The 17,527-nt window shown below is 26.8% G+C and overlaps 2 protein-coding genes and 1 non-coding gene across 9 annotated transcripts; 1 reads left to right on the top strand and 2 right to left on the bottom strand.

Moving 5' to 3' along the window:
• Positions 1-3,207: 3,207 nt before the first annotated feature.
• On the bottom strand, positions 3,208-3,279 carry Trnad-guc. The gene has a single exon. It is a non-coding gene; the product is annotated as a tRNA-Asp (tRNA).
• A 7,024-nt stretch (positions 3,280-10,303) lies between these two features.
• LOC124954002 (asparagine synthetase domain-containing protein 1) lies at positions 10,304-13,230 on the top strand. 4 transcript variants are annotated; one of them, XM_047506173.1, is made up of 7 exons: positions 10,304-10,716; positions 10,890-11,017; positions 11,178-11,378; positions 11,454-12,126; positions 12,307-12,380; positions 12,453-12,865; positions 12,944-13,230. In XM_047506173.1, the coding sequence occupies exons 2-7, from the start codon at positions 10,955-10,957 to the stop codon at positions 13,116-13,118; spliced, it is 1,599 nt and encodes a 532-aa protein (XP_047362129.1). In that variant the 5' UTR covers positions 10,304-10,716; positions 10,890-10,954; the 3' UTR covers positions 13,119-13,230. The 4 variants fall into 4 exon arrangements, with proteins under 4 accessions (XP_047362129.1, XP_047362126.1, XP_047362127.1 ...); XM_047506170.1 differs by having other exon boundaries at positions 10,305-10,716; positions 11,454-12,380; positions 12,944-13,228; XM_047506171.1 differs by having other exon boundaries at positions 10,306-10,478; positions 11,454-12,380; positions 12,944-13,228.
• On the bottom strand, positions 13,203-16,619 carry LOC124954004 (protein Tube). 4 transcript variants are annotated; one of them, XM_047506178.1, is made up of 4 exons: positions 16,293-16,619; positions 16,047-16,182; positions 15,793-15,945; positions 13,203-15,711 (listed from the first exon to the last, which is right to left on the bottom strand). In XM_047506178.1, the coding sequence occupies exons 2-4, from the start codon at positions 16,084-16,086 to the stop codon at positions 14,993-14,995; spliced, it is 912 nt and encodes a 303-aa protein (XP_047362134.1). In that variant the 5' UTR covers positions 16,087-16,182; positions 16,293-16,619; the 3' UTR covers positions 13,203-14,992. The 4 variants fall into 4 exon arrangements, with proteins under 4 accessions (XP_047362134.1, XP_047362133.1, XP_047362131.1 ...); XM_047506177.1 differs by having other exon boundaries at positions 15,793-15,962; positions 16,293-16,611; XM_047506175.1 differs by having other exon boundaries at positions 15,793-15,962; positions 16,047-16,613.
• Between the last annotated feature and the right edge of the window lie 908 nt (positions 16,620-17,527).

Genomic DNA, 17,527 nt, shown 5'->3' with positions numbered 1-17,527 from the left:
ATAATAATAAAAAGGTACTTAAATATTATTTATATATATTTGGATATTATTTAATACATTTTATATTGTGATAGTAAAGCCAATTAGCTTCCACTGATCATGTAATTGTAGAAACAAATGCATTACGATCATAAAATAAAGATAAAGAGAAACATAAGGGACGAAAACAAAAGAAATTTTTGTTCAGATGCGTTTGTATTAGATGGGCGGCCATGCGTCAAAATTATCAAGGACACGATTTGTTGAAAATTTGCGCGTCTAACTACCGCCTAAAATGATATATTTTGAATTTTTTGGTTATCATAAATTACCGTCATCATATGTGTCACGATTTATACAATATAAGTATATTCTCTATTTCTTCTTTTTTTTACTATTTTTTTTACTATATTATTAGATTACATATTATTATCATAGTAATAATAATAGTAATAGTAATAATATGAAATGAACTACTACAGATGGAACAATATCAAAATAGCGCTGGGAGAAAAATCTCGTAAAAAATATAAAAACGAACTCATGTTTTGATATTTATTAAAAATAATATAGAATATATATATTCACTAATTGTTATTTTTGAAAAAATAATTGATAAATGTATATACTTTATATGCATTTGACATTAAACAAAATTGCTGTTATGTCCCATTTAGCTCAGATTACCGTAAAATTCACGTCAGCCATCACTGGAGGAAATAAATATAAAAGATTGGATAGTAACCCCTTACTAAATTATCAAATAAGGAGAAAAGAGTAAATTAGTTCATTACTTTTTTTTATATCGATACGATAAAAAAAAAATCACCGGAATTTTGTTAGCTTTGAAACACCTAGAATTCCTGAACTACGAATCTGGACGCTTGTCAATCTACTACGTATTACTTACAGAATCTTCCTTTTTAGTTTATAAAGTCTAAAAGAAACTACAAATTTTTCCAAAATTTAACAATATTTTAAACTCATATTCCTTGATATAAACAATTGGATACGTATTTCTTTATTTTTGCGATAGAATCATATGACCAAAGTTCATTAAAATGATTGAGTGAGTTTCTCCGTGCGAGCATCATGAAACCCATTTCTTTATATATGAAAATGTTCCAAAAATTTTAGCATCAGCTATTTACGCACGAACCAAGCAAATAATCGCTACTTCACGGATATAAAACATACACTATTTAAATATATATGAAAATTAGTAGTGGGGTACGAGCTACATCTTGTTTGCTGCAAATTTCGCCACAATACTAAAAATGTTCTTCGCGAAAAATATCGAAAATAGCATTTACACTATCAGGGAGAACAGATGTAATTCTTAATCAATTTTGATGAACAACGTTTCATTTTAAAGACGGAGGTTTAATCTACAACGCCCTTTCGGTGGTCTTTTGCAAAAGCTTTTTATTTGTGCATAAGCTATTCTTGAAAAATACCATTTTTTAGCACGATTTTTTTTTCGAATAAAATAAAGCTTTTTGAAAAATTTTCTGGAAGGGCGTCGTAGATTAAACCTTCGTTTTTAAAATGAAACCTTGTTAGTTAAAATCAATCAAGAATTACGTCTATTGATGACGTAAACCATTAAAAAATCAAGGGTGGTAAACACTCTTAAGTTATTAGTGAAAGGAAATAGAAATATAAAAATGTAAAAAAATAAAAATTTTTTTTAAATGAGAAAAAGAGGATAAAAATAATTTTTAAGTCCCCCTAGAGGTACTAACTACTTGCTTCTTTTTTATTAATTTTTTTTAATACATTTATTTACTGTCAAAAAGGTCAAAAAGTATTTTATAATAATTTACAAACATAATAAAATAAGATCGTTAACAAAACAAAAAATAATAACTTAGGCTAATGGTTCTGAAGTGAGCGCTTATAGACTTAGGAATAGGAATTGTATAGTACTTACGATTCACATATATGTAGATATTAACCCTTTTCGGATGTATCCGGCAACCATCTGATGACCTGTGTAGCCGAGCGCCGGATATATCCGGCATTCATCTGATGACCTATGTGGACGAGCGCCAGATACATCTGGCATCTATGTAACAGTCCATGGTTTTTCGGAAATTTTTTTTTCATCTAATTGATATTTGTGTATGAAACGCGTACTGCTTTTATAAACATAAAAAGAACGAAACCATATCCATGGCGAAGTTTCATTTGCACTTGATAAAACAAATAATTGGTAAATATCATAATGATTATATCAATCATCAAAGAAGAAAAACTGATTATCCGAAGAGACTAACAGAGAGACATTTTCCATCATTGTAAACATCAAACGGAAAGAACCGGAGCCGAAGGTGTGTAGTTTGCAGTAAAAATGACAAAAGATCGGAATTAAGATATAAATACAAACATTGCAGTGTTAGTTTATGTGTAGATCTATGTTTTAAAATATATCACACCCAATTATATTATTAGGCGTTATATGTATAATCATATATTAACTAAAAATAAGTAAACAGTAATTGTTGTGTATATAATTCTGTATATAATCTCGTATATAATCTCGTATATAATCTGTATGTAATTTTGTATATAACTCTGTGTAGAATTTTATATATATATCTTAATATTAAAGCTACAAACAATACTTGTTGGAAAAAACATTGTGTTATTAAGTACAGTTCTTATTTAACGCTTAAGAAAATCCATACAAAAAAGGACTGACTATGTGCTATGTGCGCATTTTCGGCGCGACACCCCGTACAGCGGGAGTGTCACGGCGAACATCGCGTTCGTCCGAAAGGGTTAAGACTAATTATCTTTGGCTATATCTAATCACAGTAAAACACAGAAAAGCAATCCTGGAAATTGTATTAATGGTGTTAGTTGATTTTTGTTTTTAGGTATAATTTTTAATTTTTATATATGTTTAACTTTAGATTATATATTTATAAATGGATATATATGTACGTGCGCCCATTCGCATATATATTTCAAACATATATTTGCAGCATATTTACATATATGCACATATTACATGCATACTTATGCACACCCATACTTATTTACACATCACACATTATGCGTACGTATACATGCTTAACTATGTACATACACTTATTTTTATATATCTAGCTGTGAATTTAGCTCAATTTACATAAATATTTATTTAAAAAAGAAAAAGTAAAAGTGAGTACAAAATATGAAACTAATAAAAAATAAGCATGGAAATAATAAAAAAATTATTTCCTCCCCGGCGGGGAATCGAACCCCGGTCTCCCGCGTGACAGGCGGGGATACTAACCACTATACTACCGAGGATGTTTATATCTTTGTGGAATCATTTATAGTATATAAACACATTAAATATAATAACTATACTATTTTTGTTAGTTATACAGTAAATATAAAATAATATATAATAATAGTTTTTTTACAATTTCACAATGTTATTTCGTGAACATAGGAGTGACAATTCTGATTCTGTTTTATTTGCTTAGTTATAAGAAAGAATAGATAACCCGGAAATTCAAAAAAGGAGATATAAGTGAAGTATGTAACTACCATATATTTTTGTACTATAATTCGGTTTTAAAGGAATTCGATTTTAGAAAATTATACTTTAAGAAAAATTTGAAATTATAATTTTTTGTAAAATATCTCAATAACAATGAAAGATACATAAAAATAGTTTAAACAAAAATTATATTGTTTTATTGTATCTGCTAAATGGTGTAAAGAAAATTTTTGAAAAGTTCATAATTTATGAGCAACCCTTCGTTTCCACCATCATTTCTTAACAAAATTTATTTTAGTATACATTGTCTTCTTTTCATAGCTTATATTTATAAGTCAACGACTTATGAATATAATTTTTTTTTTTCATTTAAGTAAACTAATTATTTTGAAATATGACGTCCATATTAGCTGTTTTCTTTAATAAACTGGTTTCAAGAAGCAATTTTTGAATAATTCGCGTTTATTTTATTCATTTATATGAAAATTATTAATATTAAATTTCATTATGACAGTGTAACAGTTTTTATTAATAAATAATTAATAAAAATTAAAATAACTAAAGAATTAAATAAAAATATTATAATAATCTATAAATAAATGAATACATAAGATTTTTCATTCTTATTTTGTATATTTTTACATATTGAAGTATTTGGTAAATAGCTAACAAGAAAAATAGTGGAAATCACGATTTGTAATCGGTACAATAACAGTATTCCTCATAGAAATGTTTGAAACAAAGATGTTTCATCAGACCACGCTCATCACGTAAATGCCAACGCGTCAATATTACATTACATTATAATAGAGCCCATTCATTCTTAAAGTAGGATTTTGAAACTTGTTGAAATGCATTTTAAACAAAGTATATCGAAAAAGATTTTTGAATTTCAGCAAAGAAAGTTAGCTATGAGTTAATGATTACAGTCTAATTGCAATTTAATTTCATTGCATGAATGCAGTTTGATATCTTCGTTCGCACCAAATTTTTTGCGCGCATATAAAGTTTGAATGCCCGTCATTTTTCTTGAATGATTGAAAATGTTACTTTTTTGTTTTCTGAAATCAACTAATTTAACTGATTTTGACAGTATTCCGATCACAAATTGAGTAGTAGCATGCTTTTACAGTCAGTATTAGGTAGATATATTAAGCTAAACCAAACTTTAAAATGTTATGTTTTGGATCTTGCGTGATACAATTCTATGCACATTCTTGAATTTCCAAATCCATCATTTACTTAATTTAAATTCAGGTAGATATTCCACTAGGTTTTTTATCTTTAAACTTATGTAACTGCTGCACGGATTTAACCTACCGACAATTTTTCTGTACAACGATAAGCGAAGAACTTTTTTTCCACTTTTCCAGAATTCCACAACTTTCTTGTCATAATTTAAATTGACTTTTCTATCTACGTCATCAACAATACACCTTTCAGAGTCAAAAATATCTTCTTCTTCTTCTGTAGATATGATGTAATCTACAATTTGAGCGTTATGTGATTTTTATGAATCAGTAAATTCAAGTACATAATCATGTTCAATTGATGGTATGAAATTGATGATGTGAAATACATATTGTAAAAATTAGTTATTAGATCACAAATTTCATAATTTCTATCGATTTTATTGGTGTCTATATTATATTCGCAATTTGAAAAGTAGGGGATAACATGTTTATTATATTAGCGATATTAATCGAAATGACTTTAAAGTAATGAGCATTGATTTTTTTTGATAGAATGACATCATGTACATTTGACTGCTGTAAATGCAACTGACAATACATCCAAAGAAACATTTAGAATGAGTGTAGAAAGTATTCGTAAACTGATCAATTAATACTTCGTGAAATTGTGATTTATAAACTAATTTTTTATAAACAATGATATATATTATATTTTCGTAAATCTCTAGAGTAGATATAATCAAAAAGAAAATTAGTTGTTTGTACAATTTACAAAATTAGAAAGAAAAAAACAAGAAATATGAAAGCAATAAGTATTCATACAGTTCTTATTTCAAGGTGTTTACAAGAGAGTTTATAACGTGAACACATTACGTTATTATTTCCTATTTATAATTGATCTCGACAATCTGCTTCAAAACGTTATTAACATTAGCAGAGTTCAAAATTTTGCATTATTAAAAATTATTACTGTAAACTGTATTATTACTGTAAAAATAAATTATTACTGTAAAAATGGGACGGAAACATGCGGAATACGTGTGGAATAGAAGAAAGAAAAATTATTATTAACTTACACAACCAGAGTAAAAATTTATTAGAAATTTCGTAGATTATAAGTAGATTTCGATCTACCATACAAAATATAATTGATAGATACGGATTAAAAAAGAGACTGCAAAATAATTGGAGAAATGGACGTCTGCAGAAAATTAATTAGTATACTTAACGAGTTGTTATTAGAATGATAAAGCAAAATCCAAAAATAAATGCAATAAAAATAATTGAATATTTTAAAAATAATTTAAATATTGATGTATCTGTTAGCATTGTGCGTAATTATATGAAGTCAAGGATATCACGGTTAAATGGCCCGTAAAAGATATTTTGTAAATAAAACGAATAGAAAAAAAGATTGATATTAAAACTCTTCAATAATAAATAATAATAATACATTGTTTAAAAATTAACCTAGTTTTGTAACATATATACGTAACTGAAATGTAAATTTTTGTGCCATGTGCATAATGTGACGAATATCTTTCTTTCAAACGTTTCTATGAGAAATATCATTATTGTACCAATTACAAATCGTGGTTTTCACTATTTTTATCGTTTAATACTTACACAAGTCTTGAATAAGGAAAAATATACTAAACGAAAATGCCAATGCTTATATATTCATTTTATTAATAAAAACTATTACACTGATATAATTAAATTGAATATTAATCATTTTCATGTAAATAAACATAAAATAAATATAAATTATTTATTATAAATTAAACCATTACCACTGCTAAAATAAATTTCAAATTTGATAATAATTGGTTTATTTAATTGAGAAAAGAATTTTAACACATAATTCGTTGCCAATTATGGAAAGAGGATACAGGAAAAGAGTATTCCATCATATATATTAAAATAAATTTTTTCTCAATTACATCAATGATAGTGACATCGAAAAACGGATATTCATCAAAAACAATCTTCATGCTGCAATAAAGGTAAAAAAAGAATGTTTTGGATACGTATAAAAAAGAATGGACCGTCCATTGCGCGTATGCAAAAAATGCAAAAAAGAACTTACTGTAAAGGGAAACTAATCAGAAACATGGCAGACAAATTAACTGTGCATCGATGTCTAGGGATTTATTGGCATTGTGATTTAGTGGAAAATATGAAGAAAGTGATATGGGCAACCTATTGCTATTACAGCTTAACAGACGAGAAACCGCAAAATCAGAATTGTTCTCCTGCTGCAATTCATGATTTATGGTATGGTTATTAGTATACTAAGACAAACAACAAGCTTGCCTCATTTAAACACGATTATAAACCACTATCTCCAGATATTTTCTATTTTTATTTTTGTTGTATACGCACGTCGACCACTCCCTGACTACCAAATCAACGGAAGACAAACAAACCAAACGATCAATGCAGTCAATAAACCGCTTAGCTTTTAGTATAGATCATCGAATTTTCGCAAGACAAAATTCGGCTTCAATCACCGAACATAGAAATTCGATCAATAAATTATTTAGCTCCCGAGCTAGAATAAACTATTTCGCAAGACAAAAATATCGACAAATTAATCAGCAAAGAAACTCCATCATGACCATAAAGAACAAAGGAAACTGACAGAAATACGAAAGAAAGGAAAATCGTGACCAATGAGATTTAATTATTAATTAAAGAGATCTCTCCTTCTGGGTCCTTTGGACTTCCAGCGGATATAAAAATGCTCTTGTATGGAAACTAGGATGGATCGGTTATGATTAGATTATCATGAATCCAAACTTTTATCATTTTCGTTTTTTTTATTGTTATAATCGTCGATTTCGCGTTGCTTTCATATTGTACCATTGATTCGTGTTTTTGGAAATTGTTTCCATCTTAGTAAATGAAATTTTCTATTGCATATCTTTCGTGAACAATTTTTTACCTGAACTGTATAACGAAAAATACATCCTGTTTTTGTAAAAGAAAAAACCTTTCGAACCTCCTACTTCCTCATCCCTAATTGAATCGCGTAGAAGCTGTAACTTAAAAGAGGATCTTAGTTAAGAGTGAATTTTAACTTGTCGCATCTCGAAATTATCCCACCATATAAAATCATCTTCCTATTCGATTATTTCCTTTTTCATTGTTAAAATCCGTGACTCGACTGATCAGAACATAAAGCTGGCAAGCACAAACGACAAACGTTACTCGTTACACACTATTCTTTGCCTTATCTGCAGACAGAAATAAAGAATAATACGGATTCACTTTACGTTTAGCCAGGTTTTTCTTTCTATTCGTCTTAGAATTTTGACGTCTTGGTAAAAATGTTGAGATTACTAAAGGCTTCAGAATTCAAAACGTACTATTCGAAGAGTCATAATACACCTTTTTTTTATTAAATCGTTTAACCACTCGACGCCAGCGTTCCTGAAAGACGAAACTGAGATATGCAGAATTAAATCCTTCCTTTAGTAGAACACATTAAATCATTTAATACTGACAGTAACCAGATATTTTGTGTAGTAAGATACGTGTTACAACGATGATGTCTGTGGAATAATCCAAGGATAGGATAAGCACGTGTCTGTTTTCTTTCATAGGCCGGGGCAAAGGAAAGAGTGGACATGGAAAATTCGAACTAAAAACGTGAATTGTATATCAGAAGAAGAAACCCTATCAACTCAGATAAGCATGTCTGAGAATTTTTCTGGATGAACGTTTTCACCGCCGTCAGCATTGTATGTAGAAGCAGAACATCAAATAAAATCCGACATCCTGACAACTGAATAATCCCATTTCAGTCATTGAGAGTTGATATAAATCTTAACATCAGTCCGGCTAGTCAGTCTTAAACGAGCAATTCTAGCAATTATTTTTCTCTCTCAAACAACTTAGAGTGAATTATAGGAGTATGACAATGGATATTAGAAATGAAATAAAATTTGTAAAGACATACCAGCGTAAAATTTAGATTGCTTTAATTCATTTATCGTAAGTAAAATCGAGAATATATTTTGTTATTATATTACACAAATTGTCTCGTTTTCGACTTCGGGGCACGTTATCGACACGAGTCTCAATAAATCCATTTCCTCTCATTTCTCCTTCGAATCCTTTGATTCGTGACACGAACTCCTTCATTCTATCTTTGAATCGCTCATCAATACTCGTAGACTTGTAGGCATAAATAATCAAAATTTTCACAAATTTGCATTCTATTGATTTAAGAGCCGCCCACGATAAACGTTGAAGCAATGTGACCAAAATAGGCCGTTTTAAACCTCTTGCCTTTCGAAGTAAATAGATTTTAGCAAGTCTCTGACCTTGCACGTGACAGATTCATATTTTACAAAATAAAATATTGACATATAATAGTCATGTTCATATGTTTAAAGGCGTTACAAGCTAATGATATTACTTTCCTCATCTCACTATGATTATTTGTAAGTAAATGAAAAATGAAGAGGATTCGTTATATTTATTATATAAATAAATACAACAGAATAATAAACAATTGATTAAGAATTTTGATCCTTATAAGTCTGTATAAAAATATCGTGTTTTTTATTCTAGTTTATCGTTAAATGAAAAGAATAGAAAATAATGAAAATGTAATTGAGAATTATACAATGAGCCTATTGAAATTTAAAAACTGCAGAAACTTAAGGTAAATTTTGTTGTGTTAATATATTATATTAGGTATTCAGAGATCATATACATATTATGTCTTTATCTTTTCTATTTTTGGTTAGGAGATTTTTTTTATTTATTTTGTATCGATTTAGACTAATTATGCTCTGTATCATCTTTACATACACATGTAAAGAATATATAGATTTATATAAGACCTAAAAAAAAGTAATTTAAAAAAATTAAAATCACTTTTGAAAACAAAAAGAAAATAATTACATTAAAAGTTAACGATAAATTAAAAAAATATAGAAAGTTTATAATCTATGTAAGTACCAATATTTTATTTAAGTACCAATATTACTATATAAGTACAGAATATTTTAACGTATATATATTTACTTAATTAAAAAAACAAATTTTTTTAAATCTTAAATAATCAATTTGACAATAGCATATAAACTAATAAAATAAATCAATCGTTGCTTACCATTGATCCATTTAAATACAACAAACAATAAAAAAATATTAATATAATTGTACGGTATTATTTTCAATGTAATATTACTATAAATAATATTATTTATGATCCGTATTGATAGTCGAGGTTGTCACGAGAACGCACGAAGGAACCTAAATATTTTTTTTTATATGCATATATATTTAAATTTATATATTTTTGTTTAGAATAAAATAAATGAAAAGGACTTTTGAATTATTATTATAATTAAATTAAATTAAATATAATTATAGGAATAGAAATATATACTTGTATACATTGGCAGCAGAAATATCGCATAATTATTGTCTATTTTTCATTCGACGAAATTTCATTTTTCATCTGCTTTTTTAATTCTCCGTACCTTACAGTGAAAGATGGTGAATGTACTGTATCAAAAAGACGTAACTCACATTACAAATGCACTAGATATATATATATATACATATAACCGGTAGCTACTTCTGGAAATCGTAGGGTGACATCAAGCGGTAATTCTTAAAAGTTCGAGGCGTACTCGATTGATAGAATACGATAGTAACAAGTTATTACATAAAAAATCTGATTATAAAAAGAACGGAATTTTAAAAAACTGTTAAAAATAAAAGTATTTTGTTAATTTTATAATTTAATTCGTCGAGAAAAACGTTTATTTCATCAATAGAAATTCACGGTTGAAACTTTAATCTATTGCTGTTGGCACTTAACATTAATATTAGAATTATAACAGAAACGTCACTTCTTCGGGATTTGATATATGAATTTATAATACGATGGAATGAAAATATGTATTTCCAAAATACATTTTCTTTTACGTATTTTTATTTTTATTTACATATTAAATAATATATAATAAGATAGAATAAAAATGTAAAACAGACTAAATTAAACAATTATAATAGAATATAAAAGTAATTAATAAGAATAATTGTATTGTAAAATTTATTAAATACATTATCATAGATATATATGAATAACACTTTCACTTTGAAAAATATACCTTATAATTATATTAATATGTTCTTATGTAATAAATTTTATATATGTATTTTTTATAATGCATCAAAAATATATCATATTTTAGATTTTAAACAAAAAATACTACGATGTCGACTTTCTAATTAATGGTTACATTTTTATATTGATACAATGTGTGGTATATTTTGTTGTATTTCTCAACATTCAGGAGAAAGTGTCAAACATTCTGATGAGGTAAAAATCTTTATTTTTTAAATGACAATTAGTTTTTACTTCTTTTACTGTATCATTGTATATTACTATGCCAGTATATCAACAATTTCTCCTGTTTTTTCTTAATATCAATACTTTTATTTTTATATTAATATTTTTTTATATTATTTTTATTTTTTAGTGGGATGGATGCAAAAATCTTATAACTTCTAGAGGTCCAGATAAATTAGTTAAGCACTTTACAATGTTAACTGATACATGGTGCGGACATTTCGCAGCAAGTATATTGTGGATGCAAGGTTTGAATTTAGTAGAGCAACCGCTAATTGATTCAAATGGTAACATTCTTCTGTGGAACGGAGATGTTTTTTCTGGATCTTTGGTAAATGTTTTAGTAATTCTTTATTTCTCAATAAAGTTGTACTAATATTAATTAAAACGTTACATGAAATTGTAGGCAAAAGATGATACATGTGATAGTATTACTATTTTAAATGCGTTCAGTACATCTCCTAATATTACAAACATACTTCAGTATATCCAAGGACCATATAGTTTCATATATTTTCAAAAATCTAGCAAATTATTATATTTTGGAAGAGATATTATTGGAAGACACAGTTTACTTCTACAGTTAAATAATGAGAAAAACGTGTTAACTATAACATCTGTTGGTGCTAAATGTTTTAAAAATATAATGGAAGTTCCTGCAATTGGTATATTTGCAATAAATTTATCTGATATGAACATAAATCTTACTTGTTATCCATGGAAAGAACCAGATTTTATATTTGGAAATACCATTGAAGAATTGAGAAATGCTTTAAATGTAAATATTAATATCAAAGAGACAATAGCAAAACAAAATCTGTCTAACAAGATAATAATGCATTTACATCCAACTGTTGAAGATTTAGATTATTTAGTAAATAATCCTTATGTAGAAGACTTTAATAAAATGATAGAGCATTTATCGAAAAATGAAATTGTCTTTGGAAGAGTAGAATATTTATCTAAACTTTTACATAAAGCAGTTGAAGTACGAATAAAAAAAAAACCGAATTTTTGCAAGAATTGTATCCTACTTGTATTGAAAGGAGAAAATATTATTTGCGATCATGCAAAAATAGGTATATTATTTTCTGGTGGACTTGATTCAGCTATTTTGACATTAATTGCTCATAAATATGTATCACAAAATGAACCTATTGATCTGATAAATGTTGCATTTGAGAAAACTGTTAATACAACTCAAAAAAATAACATTAAAAATACAAATTTACATATCTCAAAAATATATGATGTTCCAGATAGAAAAACAGGGAGACAAACTCTCTCTGAAATATTACAAATTTGTCCGAATAGAAAATGGAATCTTGTTGAGGTATGGTATAAAATTTATTATCATTTAAATAAAAATGAGAAATATATATTACCAATACTATTATTATTTCAGGTAGATGTAACACAAGCAGAATTACAAAAATATCGATCTTCTCGTATTAATGATTTACTTTATCCTCTCTGTACTATCTTAGATGAAAGTTTAGGTTGTGCTATGTGGTTTGCAAGTCGAGCAAAAGGCATAATTACAAAAACGGATATAGAGTATGAGTCTCCATGTCGTGTACTCCTCCTAGGTATAGGTGCAGATGAATTATTTGGTGGATACATGAGACATAGAAAAATATTGAAACATAAAGGCTGGAATGCTTTAAAACAAGAGTTGGATATTGAATTAGCCAACATTTCTCAAAGAAATTTAGGAAGAGATGATAGAATAGTTTCTGATCATGGTAGGCAATCCAGATTACCATATCTTGATGAAAATGTAGTACAATATGTTCAACAATTGCAACCATGGGAAAGGTATTAAAACCAAAAAAGAAGTATTAGTCCATTTTTTTTAGTAGCTTATTTTTTAAATATTTGTTTTGTTTTCTACAGATGTTATCCAACAGAAAAAATGCCATCTGGTTTAGGAGATAAATTACTCTTACGTTTATTAGCACGTAAGCTAGGTCTTCAAAATACTGCTACTTTTCCTAAAAGAGCTTTTCAATTTGGATCTCGAATAGCTAATAGTAAAGAAAATGCTAAAGATATTTCTAAACGATTGTAAAATGGACATAAGATAATTAAGTTAAAACGAATATATTTTTATAATATCATGAAATAAATTAAATAAATAAATATAAAGCAATAATAAAGACTACATCCTTTATTACAAAAAATTTGGTATATTTACTAATTGTCATTAATGCATTGATTGAGTAGTAATCTTGTATAAATCATTATATTTATCTGGTATTTCTCATAACTTTTCGTAGATCAAAGATACAGAAGAATTCATTATACTTCTTATATTATTTTTGTTAGATAATAAAATTTTAGTCTTCTAAATGTTATAAAAAAATGTCTTAGTCATTTAAATAAATATCAAGCCTAAATGTTATAAATAAAGTCCACAAAATTATTTACAGTAACAAATCAATGAGTAAGAAAATAACAATTTTTAATCACCCGGCACGTCATCACAATCAGCCAAAGTGGAAAGAATATAACGTAATTCGTTACTCATTAGTGAAAGAACCGATTCTGACGGTTACAATTGTTTTGTGGATAGAAAAGGGATCTTCGAAAATTAGAGGGACTCATTAGGTATCACGCTTCGTTTATATTTTTTATGTGTGTTACTATGTTAATATATTTTTTCATACTCCATCTGTTCCTTCTGAGAGATAAATTATACAACTATCTGTTCAAGTCAACTTGATAATTTGAATAGTAATTGTTAATTAATAATAGTGTTATACTTTTATTTTTTAAATATTTTCACTTTACAACATACTTTCAAGTACTTAATAAGAACAAATATTTATTTAACAAGAACAAAGAACTGATATATGTACTTTTTCTGTTGTAAAATATATATAATAGTTATACACAATAACAAGTTTATCTTAACCATTGAAAACTTGAACAATCACTATGTTTGATGTATTTTATTTATATAAAAAAAAAATCAATATCAAGTTATGATACAATAATGACAAAGGTATATTTATAGTTTTATATATTTAACCAATTTAATTTGTTAAATGAAAATTTCGTTATCATTCTGAGATTTGAAATTAGTTTCAAATTGAAAGATGATATTATGTATTGTACAAATAAAAAACATCAAATGTTTTTGGTTAATCATTTTTTTCAAAATACAATTTTAAATTTAAAATCTTGATGTCAAACAGTCAAATTTAATTTTTACAACTTGATAAAAATCAATTTAAGGGAAAGTTCTTTATTCTTTGTTCGTAACAGATAATTTCGCTAAAAATTAATGTTTTTTAGACACAAACACGAAGAATATGTTATGTAATCACCTTCACAAAAAGTTTTGGCTTATTTTAACTTTACATAAAAATGGAATTATGAATACTTACGTTCAAAATTAATGAAATAACTGAATCAATTTAATCTAAATCTTACAGTACATTTTTGTAAAAAGTGGATATATCTAATATCAAATTTAAAAGAATTCATTAATTATTCAAAACTTAGTATAGATATTTTAATATCAAAATAAAAGTAACAGCGCTTGTGCTCAATGCATAAAAATGAGTATTATGCAAAGTTAATAATATGAAGAGAGAAAATAGAAGAAATATACAAGAAAAAAGGAATATTCATATAAGAATTGAATATGGGACAGTAACACTTGAAACTTTAAATACTTGAATATTTCTTATATGTATATTGTCAAAGATTAAAAAAACGAAGAAAAAAATTAATTTTTGCCTAGACGACATTACAATATCGAAACTTCAAATCAATTTTTTCAATAAATGATTAATAAGAAATCTTCAATATTTCATAGTTGTGCAATACTTAATGTAACATCTCACTCAAAAACGGTCTGATTAAAAACCCATTTCATAAGTCTGAAACGCTTTTGTGAGATAAATTATATTAATTAAAATAGTTATTTAAAAGTTTTTATCTATTAAACTCTAATACTGTAAGTGGCAGATCTTCGGAGTTCATTATGTTTTGATTTTTAATATGCATATTATTTGTTTCATTTAAAATATTGGTTTCTGTTCGATTAATAACAAATTCTGGTAATAAAGAGGATGTTACTTCAGATTGAAATTGATAAGTATTATCTTTCCTATCTTCTGTATTTTTAAAACCTGAATTACGATTGGTTGAATTTGTTCCATTATCCACGTTCATTATACTTGTCTTATTATTATTACTGTTAATTTCAGAATTATCTGATATGGAGTCACTTTCATTTAAAAAAACAGGGATTACTTCGGATTTAACACTATTATTCATATTTTTGCTTTGTTCAAAGTTTTTCAAAAACAATGGTAATTCTTGAGATGATACTTCCAAATGTTCATAGTTGACAGTTGACACAAGAATATTCTGGGCACTTAAGTTTATATCTTTTTTATTTGTATTAGTTTCTTCAAAATTTGGTGTGTTTTCTGTATTACTTCTCATAGAAGGTTCCATGAAATTCACAGCATCTGAAAAATATATAATCTCTCCAATGTTAAGTCGATATGATGATTCAAGCATTGGTGATGATTTATCATCTTTATCATTATCTAATTTAGTGTTATCATTCATAAGTTTTGCTAAAGTTTCATCTGAAATATCGACAATTGCAGCAGGTCCATACTCTGGTCGCTTTGGTAAATCAACTGCAAATATGATCTTGATGTTAATAATAAATTTTATTTTATAATAATTATTTACTTGATATAAATTGACCATTACAAAACCTTTTAAAATTTCATTAGCAACATAATCAGCAGCTCTAAACAATTCTGCTTTCGTAAGAAGATCTAATAAGTTTTGTAATTTAGGCCTTAGTCTACCCATTGTACTCCATTCTTCCAAGAAAATTTTTGCAGCATTCTCTCGATGCTTTTGGGCTACTTGATCAATTATGCTGATAGTAGTAAATTTATTATTTATTGAAGTAATTTAGTAAATGGATAATTTTTCTATATATTGATATAATAACAGTAATTACCTAATATGTTCACTATTAAACCTTGGCGTATTGGTATCATCTCGTGGAATAAATGCCATTAATTTTTTCCATGAGTCAGAAACATTTAGTATTTCTGCAAGTGCATATTTATGTGCTGGATGTAACTTTCGAAGTTCTGTGTTTGAAGTAATGATAAAATTTGCCATTATTTTATACGTAATTCGTGGAATAATCTCACTTTTTTTTTGTTATATTAAAAATTATATTATTAAATTGATAAAGTACTTCGTTAAATTACTTGGCGAAAAAATAAAAAAAACACTTTCTTAAATTACGTATTATTTCCTATTCTACGATCTTTTTTATTTTTTACTATAACATAATATATATGCTTGGATTTGGACATAACACCAAAATAAGGTTAACAATAGATATGATTCATGTTTGGATTCATTAACCAAGTTTACATAAATCACTTGTATAATAAACATTTGAAAAACATAGTCATTAAATTGTTATATTGTCGGTAATCTCTGTTTTATCGACTTGGCTTAGGGAAGACATGATAGCTATGAATAAAAATAAGCGTGTTTATAACCCCTGTTTTATAGCGGCTTCATTAAAATAAGAACAGGCGTAATTTTTGACCGATTCTGATGAACAAGGTCTCATTTTAAAGACGAAAGTTTAAACTAGGATCCCGTTTGTCCAAATTTTTTAAAAAGCTTCATTTTTTTTAAAACATCATTAAAAAGTGATATTTTTTCTAGAATAATTTATTCACAAACATAAAGCTTTTTCAAAAATTCAAAAAAACAAGGTCCTCGTTTAAAACTTTATTTTTAAAATGAGACCTTGTTCATAAAAATTGATTAAGAATTACGCCTGGACTCATTGTTGGCGGAAATGTTTCCGACATATTTTACGAAGAAAAATTTTCATATAATGGCGCCCCTTGAAATCTGCAGCAAAAGAGAAAAAGCTCGTACTCCCACTATTGATTTTCATATATACACTTGAATGGTGTGTGTTTTGTTTCTGTGAAATAAATGATTGTTTGCTTGTTTGTTAAGTAGATTGATGATGACCTATTTCAAATACAAAAAAAAATATGTTTCACGATGTTCACACAGAGAAGCTACGGTAACTCGCTCGGACATTTTAATAAGCTTTGGATAGATGATTCTATAGCAAAAATAAGAAAATATATGTTCGGCCTTTCGTGTCAATGGGTCTAAGTTTCTAAAATATTATTAAATTTTAAAAAAATCTATAGTTTTTTATCTTATTTTTTTATTTCTATACTAGATACAAAAATTTTATAAATAATATGTAGCACATTGGGAAGCATCTAGATTTATAATTCTCAAAGCTAAATAATTTCGTCAATTTTTTTTTTTTTTTATTGAATCGATGTAAACAAATATAATCAACTAATTTATTCTTTTTTCCCTTATTTGATAATTTAATAAGGAATTATTGGATTTCTTATATTTATTGGTACCCCACCAATGGCTGAC

Source organism: Vespa velutina, chromosome 14 (assembly GCF_912470025.1).
Source record: "Vespa velutina chromosome 14, iVesVel2.1, whole genome shotgun sequence".
Taxonomy (NCBI): Eukaryota; Metazoa; Arthropoda; class Insecta; order Hymenoptera; family Vespidae; genus Vespa; species Vespa velutina.
Note: the sequence above shows the minus strand (reverse complement) of the source record. Positions and strands in the feature narration are given on the sequence as shown.